Raw genomic sequence first — 22,473 nt, 5'->3', positions numbered from 1 at the left:
AGAACCTCCAGTTTCACAAGTGAAAAGTGAACTTATTCCCACCCCCTTGCCTTAAGTCATCTCACATGTCAGGAAGAATAAGAAACAGAAACACACACATTGTGCAGTGAGACATTTTTGGAACCCCCAAAATGTAACCCATGAGGAGGAGGGAGCAGATGGAGAGGAGTGTGGTCACACCTTCATGGCTGTGAGGCTGCTGGATTTATCCCAGAGATACTGTGGAGTTTAGAGACAAAAGCAGGGACTTATTGGAAAGTTTGTGTAAGGAAGAGTTTGGGGTTCAAGTTCCCACCACACTGTCAGCCCTGCATGGACTGGTGGTTACTCTTGTAAGAAACTTGGGAGGCAGAGAGGCTCTGGGCTGAGGTCCATCAGCTCAAAAGAGAGTGTGATGAAGGGCCAGAAGTCTACTGAATAGCAGCCCCGACCAAGCCCTCCCCAGCCTTCTTCCTCTTCCCCTAATTTTGCCAGGCTTATTCTTCAGGAAGGAGGCTCTCACTCTGGAGAAAGTAAACCATCCACTTCCACTCCCCTCAAAGACACAAATGATGGCTTTCTGGACCCCAACCAAAAAGTAGGCTGACCAGCCACTCAGGGGCTGTTGTGGAACCCATCCAGCCCACCCTCATACTCAGCCTTCTGATACCTCATTCTTAAAAATGAATGGGCATTCTTTTGTGCATATATAAAGATTGGTTACATGCATACTGGTTGCATCTTTATTCATAATAGCCAACACTGGAAACAACCCACATATCCAGCACCAGGAGAATTCACTATGGTACATGCATACAGTGGAATACCACTCAGCAAGGAAAAAGAAAAGGTACTGATACATACATGATGAATCTCAGAAGCATCGTGCAGAGTGAAAGAAGCCAATTCAAATGGTTGCGGTTGTATATTTATGATTGTTTATGTGAACTCAGGAAGACTAATCCACAGTGACAAAAGACCTATCAGTGGTTGTCTAGGAGTACTGGTGAAGACCAACTGGAAGGAGCACAGGGGACCCTTTGGGCAATGGAAATGTTCTCTCTCTCTCTCGACTGTGGTGGCTATATGGATGTATACATTTATCAAAAGTCATTGAGCTCCACACTTAAAATGGGCATATTTTTTTACATACCCCTCAAAGTTGATTTAAAACAAAATGTGAGAATGGTTAAAGATTGAAGGCTTTTGTAGAAGGCCCACACATGAAAGAAGAAGTAGGAAAAAAACAGAACTTGGAAGAAATGCAGACATTAAAGAAAGTAGAAGAAAATGTCAAAAAAATTTATAGCCTCAAGAAAAGATGGCATATCCATAAAATAAGAACAGGATGCTGTTTAAAAAAAAAAAAAAGAAAAGAAAAACAAGGGCAATCTTAGAAACTTAAAATATGATTTTTTAAAAATACCTTAAAAAGTCAATAAACGTTGGAATATATTCAAGGAATTATCCCCAAAAGTAAAAATTTTGAAGCAAAATAGAAAATGGGAGAGAACTTGAAATGGAAAATTAGCAAATCCAGGAAGCCCGACATTTACAGGAAAAAAAACAGAAAAGGGTGGAAGGGAGGGGAATTACCAAGAAATAAGAAGTCTGTTAGAACTGCAGTGTTTCTGGGTGACAAATGCCTACCAGGGCCCAGCATAATAATTGAAAAAGCCCCAGAACAAGGCACATCCTGGTGAGATTTCAGAGCACTGGGAATAAAATGAAGATCCTTAAACTTTCAGAAGGGGAAAGAAACAAAACAGGTCATATCCAAGGACTGGGGTCAGACTGGAGCAGAGGAGATTCTCAGGGACACTGGGAACTTGACGATGGAAAGGGAGCACCTTTACTGTGAGTGGGAAAATATTTCCAATCTGGAATTCTCTACTCAGCCAGACAGTCAAATATGAGGGGAGAAAGAAACTTACTTCAGCTTTGCAGACTCTCAAACTTCTCCCACATCCTTTCTCTGGAAATGAGTGGAGGATGTGTTCCACCCAAATGAGGGAGTAAATTGAGAACAAGGAAGACATGGGAGCCAGAAAACAGGGCCCAGCACAAGAGAAAAGCGAAGGAAATCCCACTTAGCTCATAATAATATTCACTTAACTTTACTAATGCAGAATATGGATTTAACAAAAAAAACCTTGAGCTAAACTGATCGAGTATAGAGACAGGATGAGAGTTGATGTAACCAAGGTAAAAATCTTCACTCCTGTGATAGAAATCAGGATATTTCTGATTCTTGCAAATCAAGGATGGTACAATAGCCATTTGATTGAGGCACACGGGGGAAAAACAGCTTAAAAAGGTAAGGGTGAGTTTCATCTTAAGTTATTTTTACCACAATGGGGGAAAAAAAAGAGGATTGAATGGTCAAATATTTTATGTTAAGTTTAAAATTAAAAAGGGCTCATTTTAAAACCTATAATAGAGGAAAATACCCTATCAGAGATAATCACAGTTGGCATTTTGGTATGGATCCTTCCAGAAATATTTTTTTATACCCACACAGTGCTATACAGAATTTTTACTGAATTTTTTTTTTTTTTTTTTTGCCTGTAGGGGTGATGGGATTATCTACAAAAATGTCACGCTGGTATTTTTTTCATGTGGCAAAATGTCACTGGTATTTTTTCATTGTAATAAACCTGAAATCTGCCCCATCACTTCAGATGCCTACGTAGACTCTACTGTATGGCTGTACCATGTTTATTGTAACCAATTTCCTGTTTAGATTCTTTCTAACTTGCCAATATAGATACCACCCCAGTGAATACATTTGTACATAGATCTTTCACACGTTTTGGTGATTATTTCCTTGAGGTAAATGCTTGGATACAGAATTGCAGTCAAAGAATATGTAGTTGAAATCCATTTTATTGCTTTTGCCTCAACAGCACTTATCCAGCTGAGATTTCAGGTGATCATGACTTCTCTGGGAATATGCCAAAGCAATGTAAGCAACAGACAGCAGATGTGACTTTGGGCTGCTGAGGGAAAGAGCCATGGAAGCCCTAGGGCTAGGAATAAACACTGAATGAGACTTAGCTGTCTAGGGGTTGGGTCTGAAGAGCAGTTACCTACAGGAGGGTGTGTTTTGAAGGTGGCAGTTGGCTGATTACCCCTTACCCTGACACCAGTCTTCCCGGCTTTAGCCACCTGTTATACCTCAATCTGTCCGCTGTCACTTGTGCTTGAAAGACTCAAATGTTCCTGCTTCACGTGGGTATGAGAACCCACATCTGACGAAGGGACAAGCTGAGTGGCCTTCAGTCACTTAAACATGAAGCTTAAGGGAGGACAGACAAGCAAGTGAAATGGTCAAATCCCTGACTCCTGCTGCACCAGACCTAGCAGAAGAAATCAAAGAGAATGTTCAAAATGAATAAAGTGTTAAAGCTTCTAGAAGAAAACAGAGGGTCACTCCCAACCTCAGGGTAGGCAAAGATTTCTCCGTGCAAAAAGCACTAACTCTGTACTTTAGTGTGCTATCACTGCCGTAACACAAATTACCATTGAACACCTTGAAACAACACAAACTTATTTACTTAGGTTAAAATCCAGTGGGTTCAGCGTGGTCTCTGCTTAAGCAGATTCTTGACAAGTTATAAAAAGGAACAACAAGCACATGGTGAAAAAATGCTTTGCATCATTAATCATCATGGAAATGCAAATTCAAACATCCATTAGAACAACTATAGAATAAAGACTAACCCTACCAAATGTTGGTGGGGATGCAGAACAGCTGGAACTCATATACATTGCTGATGGGATTGTAAAATGATGCAGCTACTTTAGAAAACATATCCTCTGCTATAACCCAGAAATGTCACTGTTAAGTACTTATGCAAAAGAAATGAAAGCCCATGTCCACAGAAAGACACAAACAGGAGTATTTATAGCTCCTTTATTTACAATGGTTCACCGCCAGAAACAACCCAATGTCCATTAATAGAATGGATAAATAAATTTTGATACATTCATACAATGGAATCTAACTCATCGGTTTGAAAAAAGAGAGTGATTATCAGTACATGCAACAATATAGATGAATCTCAAATTCAAGAACAGATAAAAGTGATGGAAATCAGAAGTTGGTTGCAAAGGTAGAGGAATTGACTGGGAAGTGTGAAGGGGAAATTTCCAGTCTGGTGTTTTGAAAAAGTTTTTCATCTTGTTTTGGTGCTGGTTGTACAGGTGTGTATGATTGTCAAAACTAATTGAATGGAAAACCTAAGCTCTTTGTATTTTATTATATCCAATAAATAATGAAAATTCATAAAGGCCTGTGAGAAGATAATACACATGGATAGAAAACTAAAATTGTTTTTCCAAAGCAAAAATCAATTTCTATATTTTAAATCACCAATGAGCATTTTTAAAAATGGAAATGATGAGGGCGGGAATCGGCAGAGTAAGGATCTCCAAAGAGCCTCTCCTCCATAAAGGGGCAGTGAGAACACTGGCAAAAATGGTCACAATCAGTTATTTTAGATCTCTGGAAACCAACCAGACTTGCCACAGTCTGGGGAGCATGTATTACTTCTCAAAAAAAGGTAATTGTCCCTACAATTGTGTTGAACTTTGATTTACCATGTATTTCATCAGTTCTAAGATGTGTGTTTTCTCATGTTTTACTTTCTATTTAATCAGAAGGTGTCTTACAATCAATAGCGTATCATAATCTAATGGCCCCAGGTCCTTTAGCTTTCATAGTGCACTTCACAACAGATAGGGTGTTAGATTCAGTGGTAAAATGTGATCATTGTTCCTGTGGGTCACTTATATGCTAGAATGATCTGAGTATTGTCTATTTCAAAATGCTTGTTAGTACAATAAATTTTGCAACTGAAACAGTTCCAAAGGAAACTGTTAGTTCCAAAAAGTAACATTTTTAGTAATCTGGCTTTTTTTTTTCTTAAAGATTTTCTTTATTTACTCAGAGAGAGAGAGAGAGAGAGGCAGACAGAGACACAGGCAGAGGGAGAAGCAGGCTCCATGCAGGGAGCCTGATGTGGGACTCGATCCCGGGTCTCCAGGATCACACCCTGGACTGAAGGCAGCACTAAACCACTCAGCCACCTGGGCTGCCCAGTAATCTGGCATTTCATATGAATCTTATAAGGAGAATAGATGAGCAATGACATCTTTAAAAAAAAAAAAACACGTTTGTGTTGCAACAGATTTTTAAATTTGCTTCCAACATGTATTCACACAGAGACCTTGGCATGCCACAGCTTAAGGCTAGCCACCACAGCCATAGGATGCAGGCATGTGTAGCTGTGTTGATTTTATAAACTCTGTGGCCGCTTAGCTCAACTGGTTAGTTCAGTTGGTTAAGGTCAAACATTATGGGTCATCAAACATTATGGGTCAGACCCCATGTGCGGTTGTGTTCTCTAACCCATGGACACAGAAAGTGCTCTTCAGCTCAGCCTTCCACTGATAGTTAGGGCCTAGTTCTCATGGGAGTGGGAGACAGGTGGAGAAGAGATTGTTTCCAATGGAAAAGGCCACCTCCATGTGATGACTAATTGTCTCATCCCCTTAGTGTCATTGACTTTTTATTTGTTTGCTTGCTTTCTTTGGGTGTGTTTGGAACAGAGAACTAATTAGAGCCTGATTTTAAAGGATTTGTTTCTTTCCTTTCTTGATTCTATAGCTTGCAGTGAGTTGCATACTCCATCGCTAGATCGAAAACCAAATAGTTTTGTAGCAGTGAGTGTAACCACCCCTCCTCAGGCATTCTGGACGAAACATGCACAGACGGAGATCATCGAGGTAGGTACTGCTGGCTCTGACCCTGAAGCTCTGCAATCTTTAAACATCGCACGATGTTTATAGGCTGCGGGTGACCTGAGCGCCCTCCATGGAATCCCAGTACATGGATGCTTTTCTTCACATTCATATGAGTGGCATTATATTTGCCATATCCCTTACAATTATGGATTAGCTATTGGCTGGTTGTTTTTAAACAATGATCCTATGAGGTTATTGCCTTTTAAGAGGTAAAGAGCTCATTCTTCCTTGTCATTTTCATTTGGCTGCTGCTTTTGGAGAATTGTGTTCTTTAATCAAAGTTTGGAGAGCCATTAACTATTAACCAGCCTTCTTACTGGGCATACCCATATTTTTATTGGCTCTTTTTGTAGATCCTTTTGCATTGTGTGTTTTATATTTATATTTTACATTAAATTAAATGATGTGCATTCATCCTGGGACTTTTAGAAATCCCTTTTAGATAATTGAGCACCGTATATGAATTAAGAAACTAAGTGTAGGATCTGTGTGAGATTGTGCAGGATTTTGTTTGTGACATGAGCATCTATATTAATAGCCCCTCCCTAGCAGTCTCAAACAAACATAAACTGCGTTTCCTCCTCTTCCCCCTTCATATTCTGGAACCCTTTTTCATTCTCTTGAAAACTTATTTCCAAGTTCAAATCAACAATTTTGTTTTCGAAGCATTTGCTGAGCTCTGCCTGCATGGAGCACAGTGCCAGGCGCTGTGGTTGACACAAATACCTTGAAGGCCCAGTCCCTGCCTTCAAGGAGCTCCCCATCCTGTGAGTGGGGAGGCAGAGTGAACATGGCCTCTCTCTACATAGCCATGTGGGAGGGGGTGGAGTAGAGAGATGAGAGCAGCACCTGGGAGGTGGGAGGTGGGGAGCATCCAGCTCTGAGGATTGGAGAGGCTGCCTTGGTGGTGCTTAGTGAAATTCTGACTTAAGAGATCTGAGTGCGGCTCAAGACTCTGCAGTTCTCACAAGTTCCCAGGTGATGCCATGCTGTCAGTCTGGGGACCACGTGTTGAAGAGCACACCAGAGTTCTGTGCTAGTTTTGCAAAGGCATGCAATAGGAAAGCATCATGTGGGTTTGGAGAATAACCTTATCCTGTTTTGTGTGTGCAGAAGGCCTAAGTGGAAGAACAAAGGAGAGAAGCCTTGATCATCAGGCCAGGATTTTGTATGGGCCAGTGCAGGCCTTTCAGAGAGGAGTCGCCTGACTAGATGTGTTTCAGGGAGGTCCTAAGTTGGTAGTCATTTAGGGGAATATGTAGGACCTGACTGGCAGTGGGAAGGAGTGAAGAGAAGGGGTGCATTTGACAGGCCCTGGAGGTGGGTATGTGGGGGCAGTTCATTGTTCCTGGGTGGTTGAGAATGATGGAGAAAGAAACACCAAAGCAGACGTTTGTAGCCTCCTTGGGAATAGAGCCAGAAGTAGCCGTAACCAAGGGCAGATGAAGAGAAAGGTTGGGTGGGCTGCGGCCCCAGCAGGCCACCCAGGAGGTGCTGCCCAGTAGACCTTGAGAGACTAGATCTAGCAGCTGCAGAGGGAGCAGAGCTAGAGGCATGGAACCCACAGTAGGCACAAACAGGAACATTAACCATTAGGCTGAGATAGTTAACCACCGCCTGAGAAAGAAAATATGTTATGGGACTCTGGGGGAGCAGGACTAAGCTGCCAAAAATGGGCACCTGTGAGCTAGAAACTAACAGCTTGTCTTTTGAAAAGGATAGCCTTAAAAGGGTCACTTCTTAATTATTCCAACTATGGGATTCTGGAAATAAGAGATGACTTAAGCCATTCGTTTCTTTTTTCATCTGCCTTTGTACATCCTGAAGGAACAAGCCAAAGTAGTAGATCCAAATACATTACTCATCTAAAGTTGTAATACCAAGAATACATGTGGACATCCAACTTCTTTTACTTTGAGAGAATCCCTTCTAGTGAACAAGAGAATCCCTTAGAGTGAGCCCTCGGGTGTGGCTGTGCAGTGGGCTTGCCTGTGGTGGCTGCATCTGTAGAGGTCTGTCACACTACTTTGTCCTTGCTGAAAGTAGTGTTTGGGCTTGTTTGTAGGCATCCATGTAGGCTACCATGAGAGTCTGTGTTGATCCAAGTCAGTAAGAAGACTAGTGTCTCATTCTGAAAATGTTGGTGTGTTTCAAAAGCAATTACTTGGAAAAACATAACACTGTATTCTGATTTTTTTTTAAAGATTTTATTTATTTATTCAGGAGAGACACACAGAGAGAGAGAGGCGGAGACACAGGCAGAGGGAGAAGCAGGCTCCATGCAGGGAGCCTGGTGTGGGACTCGATCCCGGGACTCCAGGAACATGCCCTGGGCCGAAGGCAGGCGCTAAACAGCTGAGCCACCCTGGGATCCCCTGTATTCTGATTTTATTCTCTTTTCTGTTCTAGGGAACCAACAATCCTATATTTCTAAGCAGTATTGCCTTCTTTCAAGACTCTCTCATCAATCAGATGACACAAATCAAACTCTCTGTGTATGATGTCAAAGATCGATCTCAGGGAACAGTTAAGTAACACGTTGTGGTTCATGAGATTTTGTTCCCTTTTTATAGAGTTCTGTAATCATCTAAGCGAGAGGTGAACACAGATTAACTTCACTGCTTTGCTCACAGATTAACTGATGTTCAAATGTATTTGTCTTTAGGAATTTCTTCTTGAGCATCCCTATTGGGCTCCTGAGATAGGGTCAGATGTGTTGTGGGAACCAGCCAGCTGGACTTCTCTAGGGCCTGATATTGGATCAGAAGTAAAGCAAGCGTACTAATGCCTTCTCTCCCCACTTTTCCTCAGATGTATTTACTGGGCTCTGGAACATTCATTGTCAAAGATCTGCTCCAGGACAGGCATCATAGGTTGCATTTAACACTAAGGTTGGTATTTAACTTTATTCCCTTGAAAGGATCTAGAATTATGCAGTCCAGGGACAGAAGGCAGGAAAGGCCTCATTTCCTGCACAGAAAGAAAGCCCAGCCCCTCCCAAAGGCTGAGATAAGTGAGGAGGTGGTTACTCACCGAAGTGGGATTAAAACTCAGCCTATCAGAAGACCTTTAGGGAATGGCAATGTGCAATATCCATAGGAAACATAAACCCTGTTGTATGCGGATCTAAAGGAAAACCTAGATACGAATTTAGTAATACTTAGCATTTTTGTCTATTATCTTTTCCCATTAGAATATGATCTCCAAGGAAGCAGGGTTTTTGTCTACTTTGCTTCATTGCTGTATCCTCTAGAACAGAGCCTGTTTTCAACAAATATCTATGGGAGGAAGGAAGGGGAATCCCCACTTTATCCCTGGAAGGGAGATGAAAGAGGTCAAAGATGTCAGCCCTTCCCAAATTCATTTCAGAGACAATTCTCATGGAAACCCTAACATGGTTTTTTTTTTTTTTTTTCCTCAAAGTCCGTTGGGAAGCTATTCCAAAACAGCAAGAAAGACTTAACAAAGGTTAATGACCTGCTGGATAGTGCACCATTCTAAGGCTGTAGTGATAGTGGTGTTACAGGCATGGGCAGAGCGAGACCCCTGCTGTGGCCCTTGGTTTGCATAAAGAGCCTGATTCAGGCTGAAGGACAGGTCTTACAGAAGATGCAAGGGGTCATGTGGGTGAAAGGGCTGCTGAGAGGAAAATATTCAGGTATATCATATGCCAGAACTAACTCTAGTTGCATCAGAGCTAAATGTAAGAAATGGACATCATCCTTTTGAAAAGGGGCTACATAGGACTCTTGAGCAGAGAGCATGGGGAGGCACTTTTCTACAGATGAGAACAGTGAGAAGAAGTCACAAAGGAAATTGTCAGTATATGTGACCACATAACAATTTTGGACCTTGCTAAATCAGACATCTTAAATAAAAAGCCAGAGGCTTTAAGGTATCGCTGGGGCTTCCCTGGATGAGTCAGATGGGCCCAGGCAGCTGGCAGCCATCCTGAGGGATCTTAAGGGTGAAGCTGACTAGGGCTAGAGAGGCATTAACTTTATCATATCAGGATTCAAAGGCTTTGGGAAACCCTTAGCTTACTTGGGGTCCAGATCTAGGTCTTGGGTCTAATCACAGCTTATGGGTGGATGGGAGGGAGCAAAAGGGGGCTTCATGCCAGAAGAAAGTGCTCTCCAGTCCCTGTTCTGAGATGTGTCCTCATCACTCTCTAGGGCAGGGGTCAGCCCAGGTGCTGATGGGTGCCTCCCAAACAAGCACTGGCTCTTCCCCTGCAACTGTACCCCAGGCACATCCATGCTTCTCTGGGGTGCTGTGTCCCCTCTCAGATGCTGCCCTTCCCTGTGCTTTCACGTTTCCTTGTGTGCCTCCCCCAGAGCCTGTGCATGTAGTGAATGCTGCTGACTGACTGGCAGGCCAGATCCTGGCACTCCCAGGACCCCTTGATGACCCAGGATGGCTGAGCTTTGCATTTAAGCAGAAAATGAAATGCAGGTACAATGCCTCTTACCAAAGTACTTTGCCCACCGCAGATCTGCAGAGAGCGACCGCGTGGGTAACATCACCGTGATTGGCTGGCAGATGGAAGAGAAGTCAGACCAGCGGCCCCCTGTGACCCGGTCTCTGGACACTGTCAATGGGAGGGTGAGTGTGCCACCTTGCTCTTCTCTGTTAAAAGGAGTAGGAGGACCTGATGGACTTTGCCTCTGTGCTCAGCGAAGGGAAAGACAGGGCCCCCGAAGCAGAATGTGCCAGTCTCCGTAGGCACTTCTCAAAGTATCAAGAAGGGGAGTTACCTCAGGGAGCATGACATGCAGGGCTCTGCTGGGTGGGAGCTGCAGTCAGGAGGGGAGAAGGTGGCTAGTGAGGGTATGGAATGAGACTTGGATTAGTTTGTTGTAGTTTCCCTCCCACGTACACTGGTGCCTTACAGCCACTGTATGCACATCTCCTATCTATACACCCTCTGCAGCCTCTCACATACCTCTCCTCCTCTCCATCTTCACTCTCTCTCTGTCACTCTGTTTCCCATGCACAGTCGCTCACATAGGTCCCTCATGCTCTCAGACTACAGTTCTAATATACCAAACATTGGTAATTGGTCATTGCTGTAAAGTATGGAAATAACTCATTTTACCCAAAATAAGCCCAGGATGTCACCTGTGCAAACATTCCCAAGCGTCATCTCTTTCTTCCCCTCATTCTGTATGTCACAACACCACAACATCAGGTGAAGTGACCTAGTCACTAGAAAATCGTGTGTGTGGCCCAAGTGCAGTGTACTGGCAAGTGGATTAATATGTGGCGTAGGCAACGTATTTACTGTAGAGTTAATGATGAATACAATTTTAAGAATTCTTTGATGATGCATCTGGACTCCATTTCTGCTGAGTGATTTAGAGTTGTCTGAGTCTCACTGTTTTTCTCTGCTTTTCTGCACACATTATTAGATGGTTCTACCCGTTGATGAGAGCTTGACAGAGGCACTGGGAATCCGATCCAAGTATGCTTCGTTGAGAAAAGACACTTTACTGAAATCGGGTAAACAGCTTCCTCCGTTGGTACTCTTGCCACTCTTGTGAGTGTCCACTCGGGCCCATGCTGACCTTTTCCTCCCTGCCCGCTCTGATTGTCACGGCCAGGCATCCCGACTGTCACCTCTCTGCCACATTTCTAAGTGCCGTGCTTTTTGCCAGCATGTGGAGTTAGTAATACTCCAAGCAAGGGGAGAGGGTGGGGAGTCTCCTCCTTCATTTCATTCTCATTTTGCCTCGGATTTGTTGACTGACAATCTCCCCACCCCAGCCCCTGCACTTGAGAGTTAGTTACACGCCCTGGGACAAGAAGATTGCATGTCTCAAGGGAGGAGCAGCCAGGCTCAGTCACTTGGTGGACTTTGGTTTAAAGGTTTTAATTTTCTTGAGATGAACAGTAAGAAGCACCATTGAAGGCCTGGGGAGGAGGGCACATGTGGCAGATGTGTAGCCAGCTCACACGCAGCCTCCATTTCCTCCACATCCCCCACCTCAGTGTTCGGCGGAGCCATCTGCCGCATGTACCGATTCCCCACCACGGATGGCAACCACCTGCGGATCCTGGAGCAGATGGCAGAGAGCGTCCTCTCCTTGCATGTGCCCCGGCAGTTTGTGAAGCTCTTGCTGGAAGAGGATGCGGCCAGGTGAGGCCATGTGGAGAGGCCAACCACCCATCATGCCCTTCCTTTCCAGAAAGCTCTTAGATGTGGTGGGTAGAGAGCACTGGCAACAGAGGCCAGCTTCAGATCCAGCCTCTGCCACTTGTTTGCTCTGTGGCCTCAGCTTGCTGAAGCCTGTGTTTGCTCACCTATATCCTAGAGTTTCTGTGTGAGGCCTTCCCTTCCCCTCTCCTGTTCCCTCTCAGTGATGAGGAATGGCTGCTCGTTCTTTGGTCCTGGCCACCTGGGTCAGTGGTTTTCTAGGGTAGGGCCAGGCTACACAGAGCTAAGTATGACCCATTGGGGCCCTCAGCTCTTTTGTATCTCTCAGCCCGAGGCATATTCCATCGATCCCATGGCAGAGAGAGGCCGGAGGGGTGGTTCAGTGCCGCAGATCGCAGAGTGTGTTGCCTGTGTTCCTCAGATGTCATTTCTCCTTGCTGTCATAAGACAGTGTTAATTATGAACACAATAGCATGAAAGGAAACAATGCAGTCAGAATCTTACTATTTCAATACAGCCATTTTAAAAAATTTTTTTCTTGAAAAAAAATTCAATGTAAGAATGACAAGAATAATGCAATGAGCTGCTTTATCTATGTGTACAATTTAATAGTTATTTTAATTTTAAAAGTTTCCTTTCAGCTTTTCCATATTTATACAGATTTTCCAAGCTACTCTGTATAGTTGCATAGGTCTTCAGTTTTCACTTATAATTTTAATTATGGCATAACTTCCCATTATTTGGTATACTAGATTATAACCTTAAAGAGTATACTCATTTCACCAGAGCTCTGGTTTTGAGGCTTTTGTTGTTGTTGTGTTTCATCATACCAGTTTCACACACATGACTGGTGTGCATGGTGTAAAAGTCTTCTTAATGAGTGAGACAGATTGTGGAAGACAGTCCCTCTGGAGCAGTGGGGATTGCTCTCAGAGCCCAAGCTGCGTGAGCAGTGTGCAGAAATTAGAAGGGATGACGAGGAGGAGGGTGGTCAGGGCAGGCCTTTGTGAGATGGTGGCATTAAACTGACACCCGGAGCGCAAGAAGGAGCTGCATGAAAGACGGGCAGAGACACTGGAGAAGGTCCATCAGCAGCCACAGCAGACGGGGCTCATGTACTCATGAACAGACCCACAGCCGCAGGGCCAGTTGGCCAGCAGTGAGCAAAGACATAGGTCTCACCGCAGCTCGTGTGCGTATTCTTTTACTTTGATTTTGCTAATTTCATAATAATAAAATGGTATAACTTTCTTTTTAACTTCAGACAATTCAGTAGATTCCATAAAGTTAACTTTTTCCCTCCAGAGGAAAGCATGCATAGTATAAAAACCAAACAGTGGGCAGCCCCAGTGGCTCAGCGGTTTAGCGCCGCCTTCAGCCCAGGGTGAGACCCTGGAGACCTGGGATCGAGTCCCACGTCGGGCTCCCTGCATGAAGCCTGCTTCTCCCTCTGCCTGTGTCTCTGCCTCTCTCTCTCTGTGTCTCTCATGAATAAATAAATAAAATCTTAAAAAAATAAATAAATAGCGCCAGAAGGCTTTTAACAATGACGTAAGTCTTGGGGCCCTCTACTCTGTGATCTGCTTCCTAGAAACAACGCTTTCAGCTGTTTTGGTGTTTACCACTATATTTCTAAATAAACATATAGCGTACTCTCTTAACCAGTTTTGGGGATTGGCTACTGTTTCCATGAGATGAGGATTTCAGGTCTTTTGTACTTTCCTCAGCTTCCTAATATGGTTATCCTTCTTTTTTTAAAGTCTATCTTGTGTTTTCATTATTCTGATTATGTAGCTATTATTTACTGCTGAGCTAAGACATTTATGTTTCAGTTCTTAAACAGCTTTTATTTTTCTGTAGGTAACAGATCCTCTTTTTTCTTCTCTTCTCCCTTTCCCCTTTCCTTGCCTTCATGCTACTTTTAGATTTAGACAGCTCATTTCTCATGGAGACAGAGAAAGTAAGCACAGCCCCCTCTGGCCCTTGTCCCTGACCCCGAGGGACAGCACAGAAACAAAGGGGGCCGAGTGAGTGCAGCAGAGCGTGGCTGCCCAGTTCCCAGCAGCTGTGGATGTGGATCGCTGTGTGGGATCCTTATGTTCTGCGGCAGTATTCTTAGGGACAGGGCAGGAAGGCCTGGCTTCCCCAGAACAGGGGGGCCATGAGAAGCTGTCTCACAATAGCCCCTGGGGGAGACAGGTAAGTGAGATGGCCTCAAGTACTTGCTTACAAGCCTCCACTCGTCTCATCTTCCAGAAGAGTCTCACGTCCTTCTGTCTGCCCAGATTCCAAAGGGCTGCCTGCGTGGCCCGTGTGAGTCCTGGCAGGAGCCACTCCCCTAGAGCCCCTCTGCTCCATCTAGTTCCCCTGACATTTGACAGGATTTCTATGAGAAGGGTCTCTGTGTGCTTTTCCACGTGGTAGGTAGTCTGCCCTTCATACAGCCACTACCCCTAGAGTGGTCTGTTGTGCTGCCCCACCGCTTGCTCTGTAGATGTGTAGTGTAGCTGTGGTCTGAGGCCTCCCTTGGCATCGACAATACTTCTGCCTCCATTCTGTTCTCCTGCTTGGTTGGGACACCTGCGCCTCTCCCAGGGAAGCGAGGCAGCTCCGTGGCCTGATGTGCATGTGTGTCTTACTTGCAGAGTGTGTGAACTGGAGGAGTTGGGGGATCTCTCCCCTTGCTGGGAGAGCCTCCGGCGCCAGATTGTCACTCAGTACCAGACCATCATCCTCACGTACCAGGAGAACCTGACCGACCTCCATCAGTACAAAGGTGGGTGCTGGGTCTCCACTTTCCCAGCTGAAGCATGAGAACCTGGCTCAAATACTCTCGCCAGCAGACGCTCTAATGGATTTTTTTAAAAATAGATTTTCCTGTAGGTGTGAATTTTTTCAAATATGGATTTCTCAGATCTTAATTAAGAAGACAAGTATGTGATTTGCATTGAAAATTCCTTCTATGGTGTCATCTGCCAAAGCAAGTAATGTAGGATAAAATTTAGGGGAGATGAAATCTCAGGCTGTTGGTTTGTGTTATTTTTTTGTCTTGGTCTTAAAATGCCCAAAGGAAATGCCCCAAAAGACATAAAGCATTTGCTTTGAGACAAAGTGGTTTCCTAGATTTCCCAGTTTAAATATTCAACAGTCCTGGGGATCCTTGGGTGGCTCAGCGGTTTAGCGCCTGCCTTTGGCCCAGGGCGCAATCCGGGAGTCCCGGGATCGAGTCCCGCATCGGGTTCCTGGCATGGAGCCTGCTTCTCCCTTGGCCTGTGTCTCTGCCTCTCTCTCTCTCTCTCTCTTTCTCTCTATGTCTATCATGAATAAATAAATGAATCTTTAAAAAAAATAAATATTCAACAGTCCTTGTATTGAACATCTGAATTGTCTGAGTGGAGCTCTCCATTTTAAGGCTCAAAAGAGAAAGTGAAGGGCAGCGCGGGTGGCTCAGCGGTTTAGCGCCACCTTCAGCCCAGGGTGTGATTCTGGAGACCCGGGATCGAGTCCCACGTCGGGCTCCCTGCATGGAGCCTGCTTCTCCCTCTGCCTGTGTATCTGCCTCTCTCTCTCTCTCTCTCCGTGTCTCTCATGAATAAGTAAATAAAATCTTTAAAAAAGAGAGAGAAAGTGAAGTACAGGCACCTCACCTTTCTTCTTAAAAGATGCTGTTTGATTTTCAAAATAATCTAAACATAGATTTAGAAGACTAATCTTAATTCCCTTTTTATTCCAAAATTGAATCAATTTTTTGGTTTTTCATTACTTTTCTTCTCTATCTTCAGATTCTTTCCACCTCCCCCACTACATAATGGAATTTCAAGATTAAAAGAAAATCATAAGTCCTTAATATTAAGGTTTTGACATAGAACATATGAACATCTACATGAACTTGGCTGAGGAGAAGCCAGATACAGTTATGAGGACAAGATGATGGTGTGCTTGGGTTTGGTTTGAATCTGAAGGGCAGGTCTAAATGTATTGGCAGCAGATGACTAAAGAAATTTAGGGACCTCCCTGTGCTGGATACCTGTTACCTGGGAAAGCAGGAAATCCACAGGAGCTTGAGTTTCCAGAGCAGAGTATCTCAAGTGTCAGTGTGTATCCCTGATCCCTAAAGATCTTGCTACAGTGCAGATCTAGGATTTTGAAATGTAGATCTGCATTTCAAACAGGCTCTCAGGATGCCACTGCTGCTGACCTCTGAGCCACCTGCAAGTAGCAAACCCTGAAAGACAATCTCCTCACACAAAATGCAAAGCAGACAATGGGTGGTCTGTATTTCATATACTGGTACAATTTACCTTTTATCACTAGAGAGAAAGTTTATTTCTTCTCTTCTTCTGATTATCAGGTAATTTGTAATCCCTTTCTTTTCTAGGCGTGCAGTCCTTAATTAGTGTTGGATTCTGATCCTAGAAACAAGATTGTAAAAAAAAAAAAAAAAAAAGAAACAAGATTGTAGGTTTAGTTACAAACATCATCCAACCTCCTTAACCTCCCTGAGGATAATCAAGGGAACATGTTTAGGTTTGTGTTTGGAGGGCCAGGATCCATAGCTATGTAGCATTTGTTCATCTTGATAGATCTGAGGTGATGAGTAGATCTTTTCATCTCTTTGTGGGATTGAGATGTGTTGCTGTAGTTGAACCAATTTCTTAGATCTTGCATGATGGCAATCTCCAGGGTTGGAACAGACAGTCCCTGGCAGGGGCCCATTTGCTTTATATAGTAGTGCTGACATCGTGTTGCACAAAATCAGTCTTTGTGTCAGACTTCTCAGTTGAGAGCTGAGTCACAGGAAGGCAGGGCACTGATAACCATAGCCTTCTGAAGCTGCCTCTACCCAGCTATGCTTACCACTTGAGCACCTAGAACCAGTCTTCTGACCAGTGAGCTGCCCTCCCTCCAGGGTTTCACCTACCTGCTATAATGGAAATGAAGTGTGCTCACGGTCAACTCAGAATTTCCTAGGCCACTCCCAGCATGTACCTGCTTACTCTCAGCAGCTTCCTGAAAATATCACTGTTCTCCTTGCTATTCCTGAATACAGGGTACATGTCAGTGGTCCTTGTTTTCTCCTATTCTGTTTCTCAGGTCCCTCGTTTAAAGCAAGCAGTTTGAAAGCAGATAAAAAGTTAGAATTTGTTCCCACAAACTTGCACATACAGAGGATGAGAGTTCAAGACGATGGGGGGTCAGGTAACTATTTTTCTGTTCCCTTGCTAAATCACACTGCACTTCCTTCCTCCCTGTGTGCCCGGTTCCCAGGCTGCCCCACATATGCCCAGCCTTCCCTGTGTGTTCTGCCTGGCAACTCAGATAAGAGACATGTCATAGGACCTTTGTAAGGTCTGTGTCCCCTAGTCTCTGCCCTCCCTCTGTTCCTTCCCCTGGTCTATCCTCCCTCCAGCTTCCCTTTGTGTTTCTGGGACAGAAAGTCGCCTGGCAGTTATCCTTCCCAAGGAGGGATGCGAACTAGGCACTGCCGGAAATTGCTTCTGGCCGTTGAGACACCCCCTCTCTGCTGAAACGATGGTGCTGGGCCCCAGGACCCTCAGACAATCCAGGCTGTGGGACTGAGGGAACAGGCTGCCTGGAAACGGGCGGAGGGGCAGGGTCCCAGAGTTTCATGCATCTCCCTGTAGCTGGCTCATCCACAGGCCTGAGCCCAGAGTAACGGAGAAGAGCTTTCTGTCATTCAGATCAGAACTATGACATTGTCACCATTGGAGCGCCAGCAGCACACTGCCAAGGTTTTAAGTCAGGAGGTCTCCGCAAAAAGCTGCACAAATTTGAAGAGACCAAGAAACAGTAAGTACTGAGAGGGTGTTCATGATTCTTGTACAGCTGTCTGGTGCTTCCCAGGTTAATAAATAAATAAATAATGTGACCGCAAAAACATCCAGCCATCCGATGTGCTTTTGTGTGGCGGGAGGAGCTGCCTCATGGCCCCTGTGCTTCTCTGTGTGTGACCAGCTGGGTGGTGATGAGGGCACCTGAGTAGTGGTCCTGCAAACGAACAGCAAATCAAAGTCCCCCTTGAAGACTACCCTGTGTGGACTCTCTGCTGGTTCAGTTGTCCCTCAGAGCCCTTGGTCTGTCACACCAGATGTGTGGTGTGTGTTGAACACCACAGAATGTGAAGCCTGCAAGAGATTGTCTCCTTTCCTAAAAGGACTGCAGTGGTAAACACTCTTTGTCTTAAGAAGGTTAGAGTAAGGTCGGAGGGTGGAAGGGGAATAGCACACAGCCGCAGTCCAAACAAAAAATTGTGGAGCATGCAGTGAGGTGTGGCTCAGGCATGGTGATTTGAGGACAGGAGTTGAGGGAGAGAGGGTTGGCCTTGCTGGTAGCCTGCTCAGTGCAGGTCCATGTGCTGGTGACCAAGGATGCAGGGTGACAGATATAGGTCAGGCCCTGAGGGGCTTCAGCCTTGCCTAGGAGAACATAAGTGAACAACACCATTTGGAGCAAGCAGTGCCACGCTTGGAGCAGGGGTGACAGGGAGAGAGCCATAAATCCCAGCTGTTGTGTTGGATATGTGGGAGGCATTGGGGATGTTCCAGAATGTCACCCGTCAAGATTTAAATAGATGAGGGAGGCAAGTGTAAGAAGTAGAGGCGATGAGTATAGATAGTCCTGTAAGATCCATGACCATGGAGTAGAGGAAGTAGCACGCAGTGTCTGCTTGGGGAAAAGGATTATTACTTGATCATGTGGTCAGACTGATGGGGATGACAAAAGTGACAAGGTAAGAGAACGTTGATAGAGCAAGGTTCTGGAGCAAAGGCCAGACTAGGCAGGTAGTCCTAGAAGGGACAAGAGAAGGTAGGTGCAGAGAGATCTTTGAGGAGTAAAGAAACAAGCTGAAGATACCATGGATCAGCCTCCGCAGAAGGTGGAGTTGAAAGACTGGGACTTACCAATGGAGACTGGAACAGTTGGAGGAAAGGTGAAGCCCATAGGCCCAGGGAGTATCAGGAGAATCGACAAGGCAGCCAGGTGGAGAGGAGAGCATTAGCACCTGCTGGGGAATCAGAGGCTATGTGTTGCCGTGGCCAGGAGCCAGGACATGGCTTGAAGAAACTGATCACATACTAGATCAAGGAAGGGTGAAAGGTCAGGCACAGTGGCCAATCATGGGCCCAAGGGGATCTCCGATGCAGCTAGGAGCTTTCGCCCATGGTGTGCAGCTGGAGGGGTGAGCCAGCAGGTGGAAGAGAGCACACTATTAGAAATTGTCCCTCAGATGTGTGCACAGGATGCCCAGAGCCAAGGGAGCCCTCCAGGCAAGAGAAGGAAATAACAAAAAGGGCCAGTGATTAGGAAGGGGAATTCCAGCCTTCAGGGTGGGGCAACGTTCCTGGGAGGCCCCCAGATAGCTCACTTGACCTTGATTGATCCCACCAAGGGGTCTTCCCCTGCCTAGACAAGCCAGGTAATCAGACTGGCCTGTTCCCTGGGAATTACAGTGAAGAGGAGGCTTCCTGTGCCCACCATAGCTCTGCACAGCCAGTCAAGAGATCGTGTGTCTGTCACTCCATTGCATGTGACTGTGTGGGGGATTTGAGGATGCCATGGGGGCCCCAGTAGGGAGAGCCCATCAGAAAGAGGGTGCCACTGTCCATCCCTGCCCCAGAAAGGTCCAGATGTTGATACCTGATTACTCTGTTAACTTCAGAACTTATTTCCAAAATGTCTCTGGAGTATTTTTCAAATCAATAATATAAATTTTCATTTAATTTCCTCCTAATGTTATAAAACCACCTGAAGAAATGATTTTCATTATTTGAACTATACTTTAAATGCAGACATAACTTGCCCACAGGTGGAATGTCTCCCTGGGCTTGCGCAGACACTGGTATTGCTCTGATGAGTAAGCAAATGGGGCTCAGAAGTTTTATTGGCCCTGTCATGGGTGCCTCAACACGTAAATTTCAAGGAACTTTGTCAAAAGATAACTTGGCTTTTTAATTTTTTATTTTGCATTTGGTGTTTGCTAACTGCTAATATTTCGTTTTGGTTCTTTTCTTTAGCAGTTTTGAGGAGTGTTGGTGAGTTTTCTGTCTGTGGAGAGTGTTTGTTTGGGTCTTGCTCTCCTGTAGAGAAAGCCTGTGTTGTCCCCTCTTCTGTCAGGTGCCTCAGCCCTCTGTGCCACCGGGGGCCCCTGGTTATAGCCTCGTAGACAGAATTCTCCCTTCCAACTGCAATGTTCTTTGATAATGAATAGCCCATCTTCAGCCTACCAGTTTACCTTCAAAATCTGGCAGCAGTTCGTTGCTGTGCGCGCTCTGAGAGAGGACTCTGTTTCTCCCAGGCCGGGCAAGTCCCCTGTGCTGGGATTTCAAGTCAACCCATTGGTATGGTTGGGAATCCCTTTCTGGCTTCTTTTATGACAGTCTTAGGGCTTTGATTTTCACTTTACCATCACCTCTTAGGGGAATGAAGCCAGCATCCATTTTAATGATAATTTAGGTGGATATTCCAAACAGTGTGACTTGGGCCAGTTATTCCCCGCTCCGAGGGCAAACCAAGAATTAAAATAACCAAGTGACTTTTCCTACCAAAGATGGCAGCCAAAACCCACTGTGTCTACTGCCTGGGGTCTCCACTACTGCCCCAGGCTCTCCCCCATCATGCTTAGCGTGCTTACTCAGGCACAGCTAGTACTCTACAGTGGCGCTTCGCTTGGTGACAGGCCCCAGGAGCACTTGCAGCCCATGAGAACTGCTGCCATCTCAGAACTGGTGAGGCTTGGCGTCCATGGCTGGGCCCTGCCTAAGATGGCAGAGATCTGCAAGGCATAGCTGGATGTGCTGAGGAGGGAACCTTCTACCCAGACTGAGACCTCCTGGGCTTTTCCCATGTTTAGGATGACATAGTTGAGCACATGTGCTTGTATATATACCATCATCCCTAACAACAGCTCTTTGAAATTTACTCTTCCACAACTGGGCCATATGCTTCCTATGCGTAAGTCCCAGATTATTTTTATTAGAACTGACCTTAAGAACACAAGGTGAGTAGGAGGTGGTGCTTTCCTTCTGGGTTGGGGGACAGTATGTACTGCTTGAAGTGTACACAACCATCTACCATACACACATGTATATCTGCATGAAGCACACATTACACATGTGCTCGAAGTATTGGGGCCAGGGAAGAACAGATTTTTAAAAATCCTATTTGAGATTGTATTTTTATGACTCAATTGTCAAGTGGCAGCTATTCATTTGCAAGAGTGATTGCAGATTGGAAAGTAGTTGTGTGCACATTGTGCTGTGAAATTACTTCTCAGATCACGCAGGCTTGGTTGCGATCTGCTGCATGGGCTTCTGGCAAATCCATTGTGTTTTATCGTGGTGTGTGGGCTTGGGGTGTTGTTTCTTTCTGGGGTGCTTTGGTTTTTGGGTTTTGCATGTTTACACCATAGTCTGTCAAGGGAGGTTTCTTGGGGACCTGTCTTCAGGGTCGAGAGCCCAGCAGGGGAGGGTCTCAAGTCCTTATATCCAAGGGAAGCCATGGAGGTTGTGCTCCTCCACCTTCTCCCTCCTACCCAAAACCCAAAGGGAAGCTAGCTCTTTGAGGGGACCAGTGAGGGCTGAGAAGGATGAGGACCAGTGAAGGATGAGAATCCCATTCTAGCTAGAGCTCACAACTTCAGATTCCAGGAGACATCCTCACTGGTGCCTCATACTACTCTCTGCTTTTGTTGGCTTTCTCATATAGTCTGAAAAATAAATTTATCCAATTACATTGATTTAGGATCCTAGCTGAGAGACTTGGGTTTATCATGTCCATCTAGAATGGCCAGACATGTTCTCCAGGCCCCACACAGCTGGGACATGGAGCCATTTCTCCCAAGGCTGGCACTTGTGCCTTGCAGGGACTGGGCTATAGCTTTGACATTAATCCTAAGATCCCATACTGTTTGGTGATGAAGGAAGGAGGAAGAACCAGGTTTTCAAAGCTGTTGAAGTGTCCAGGCCTGGCCTCTGGCTTAGCATGTTCTTTACCTCCTTGTCATCTGCTGAAATACTATTTTTCAAAGTAGAGAAGCGCTGGAGGAGGAAGTCTGGTTTTCAGGGTCAGAGGTGTGAGGGAGAATTATGGGTGTGTGCACAGAAAATTTGAAGATTGGCCAAATGGAGAAAGAGATTTCTTGTGGAAAGTCTGGTACCCACAGCAGTTTCCCTTCACTGTGGTAAACTGACCCCTTCTGAGATCAGCAGACTCTATGCCTTCACCTCAGTACTGCTGATAAGGTGACAGGTGAGGTTCTTAGGTAAAAGGTTATGAGCATTTGGGTAATTATTGGATTCAATATCTGCATACACATTTGCATAAGAATACAGACAAAAAGAGAGACAAAAACTTCATTGTGTTTTAATATTTCAACCCTTCTACCATATAGAAGACAGAGAGAATCATAGAAAGAATCTCTTGAGATTTGCTTTTACCCATCAACAGCTAAACTAACCTAGAAGAACATCTCTGAGTATCAGAATGCTTTACTTGGTGTTGGTTGTGGG

The 22,473-nt window shown here is 45.0% G+C and overlaps 1 protein-coding gene across 23 annotated transcripts in view; it reads left to right on the top strand.

Annotated features, from left to right (window-relative positions):
* Positions 1-22,473, top strand: part of INPP4A (inositol polyphosphate-4-phosphatase type I A) — a 134,893-nt gene that overhangs the window by 78,879 nt on the left and 33,541 nt on the right. For 18 of the 23 annotated variants that reach the window (XM_072768056.1, XM_072768048.1, XM_072768053.1 and 15 more), the window contains exons 5-14: positions 5,651-5,769; positions 8,197-8,313; positions 8,599-8,678; positions 10,281-10,392; positions 11,199-11,289; positions 11,779-11,926; positions 14,590-14,720; positions 17,039-17,143; positions 17,647-17,755; positions 19,981-19,998. In XM_072768056.1, coding sequence (XP_072624157.1) covers positions 5,651-5,769; positions 8,197-8,313; positions 8,599-8,678; positions 10,281-10,392; positions 11,199-11,289; positions 11,779-11,926; positions 14,590-14,720; positions 17,039-17,143; positions 17,647-17,755; positions 19,981-19,998 — 1,030 coding nt within the window. The remainder of the gene's footprint in view (positions 1-5,650; positions 5,770-8,196; positions 8,314-8,598; positions 8,679-10,280; positions 10,393-11,198; positions 11,290-11,778; positions 11,927-14,589; positions 14,721-17,038; positions 17,144-17,646; positions 17,756-19,980; positions 19,999-22,473) is intronic. The other 5 variants (XM_072768057.1, XM_072768049.1, XM_072768055.1 and 2 more) reach the window with 1 other exon arrangement.

The sequence above is a fragment of the Canis lupus genome, chromosome 11, assembly GCF_048164855.1.
Source record: "Canis lupus baileyi chromosome 11, mCanLup2.hap1, whole genome shotgun sequence".
Classification (NCBI taxonomy): Eukaryota; Metazoa; Chordata; class Mammalia; order Carnivora; family Canidae; genus Canis; species Canis lupus.
Note: the sequence above shows the minus strand (reverse complement) of the source record. Positions and strands in the feature narration are given on the sequence as shown.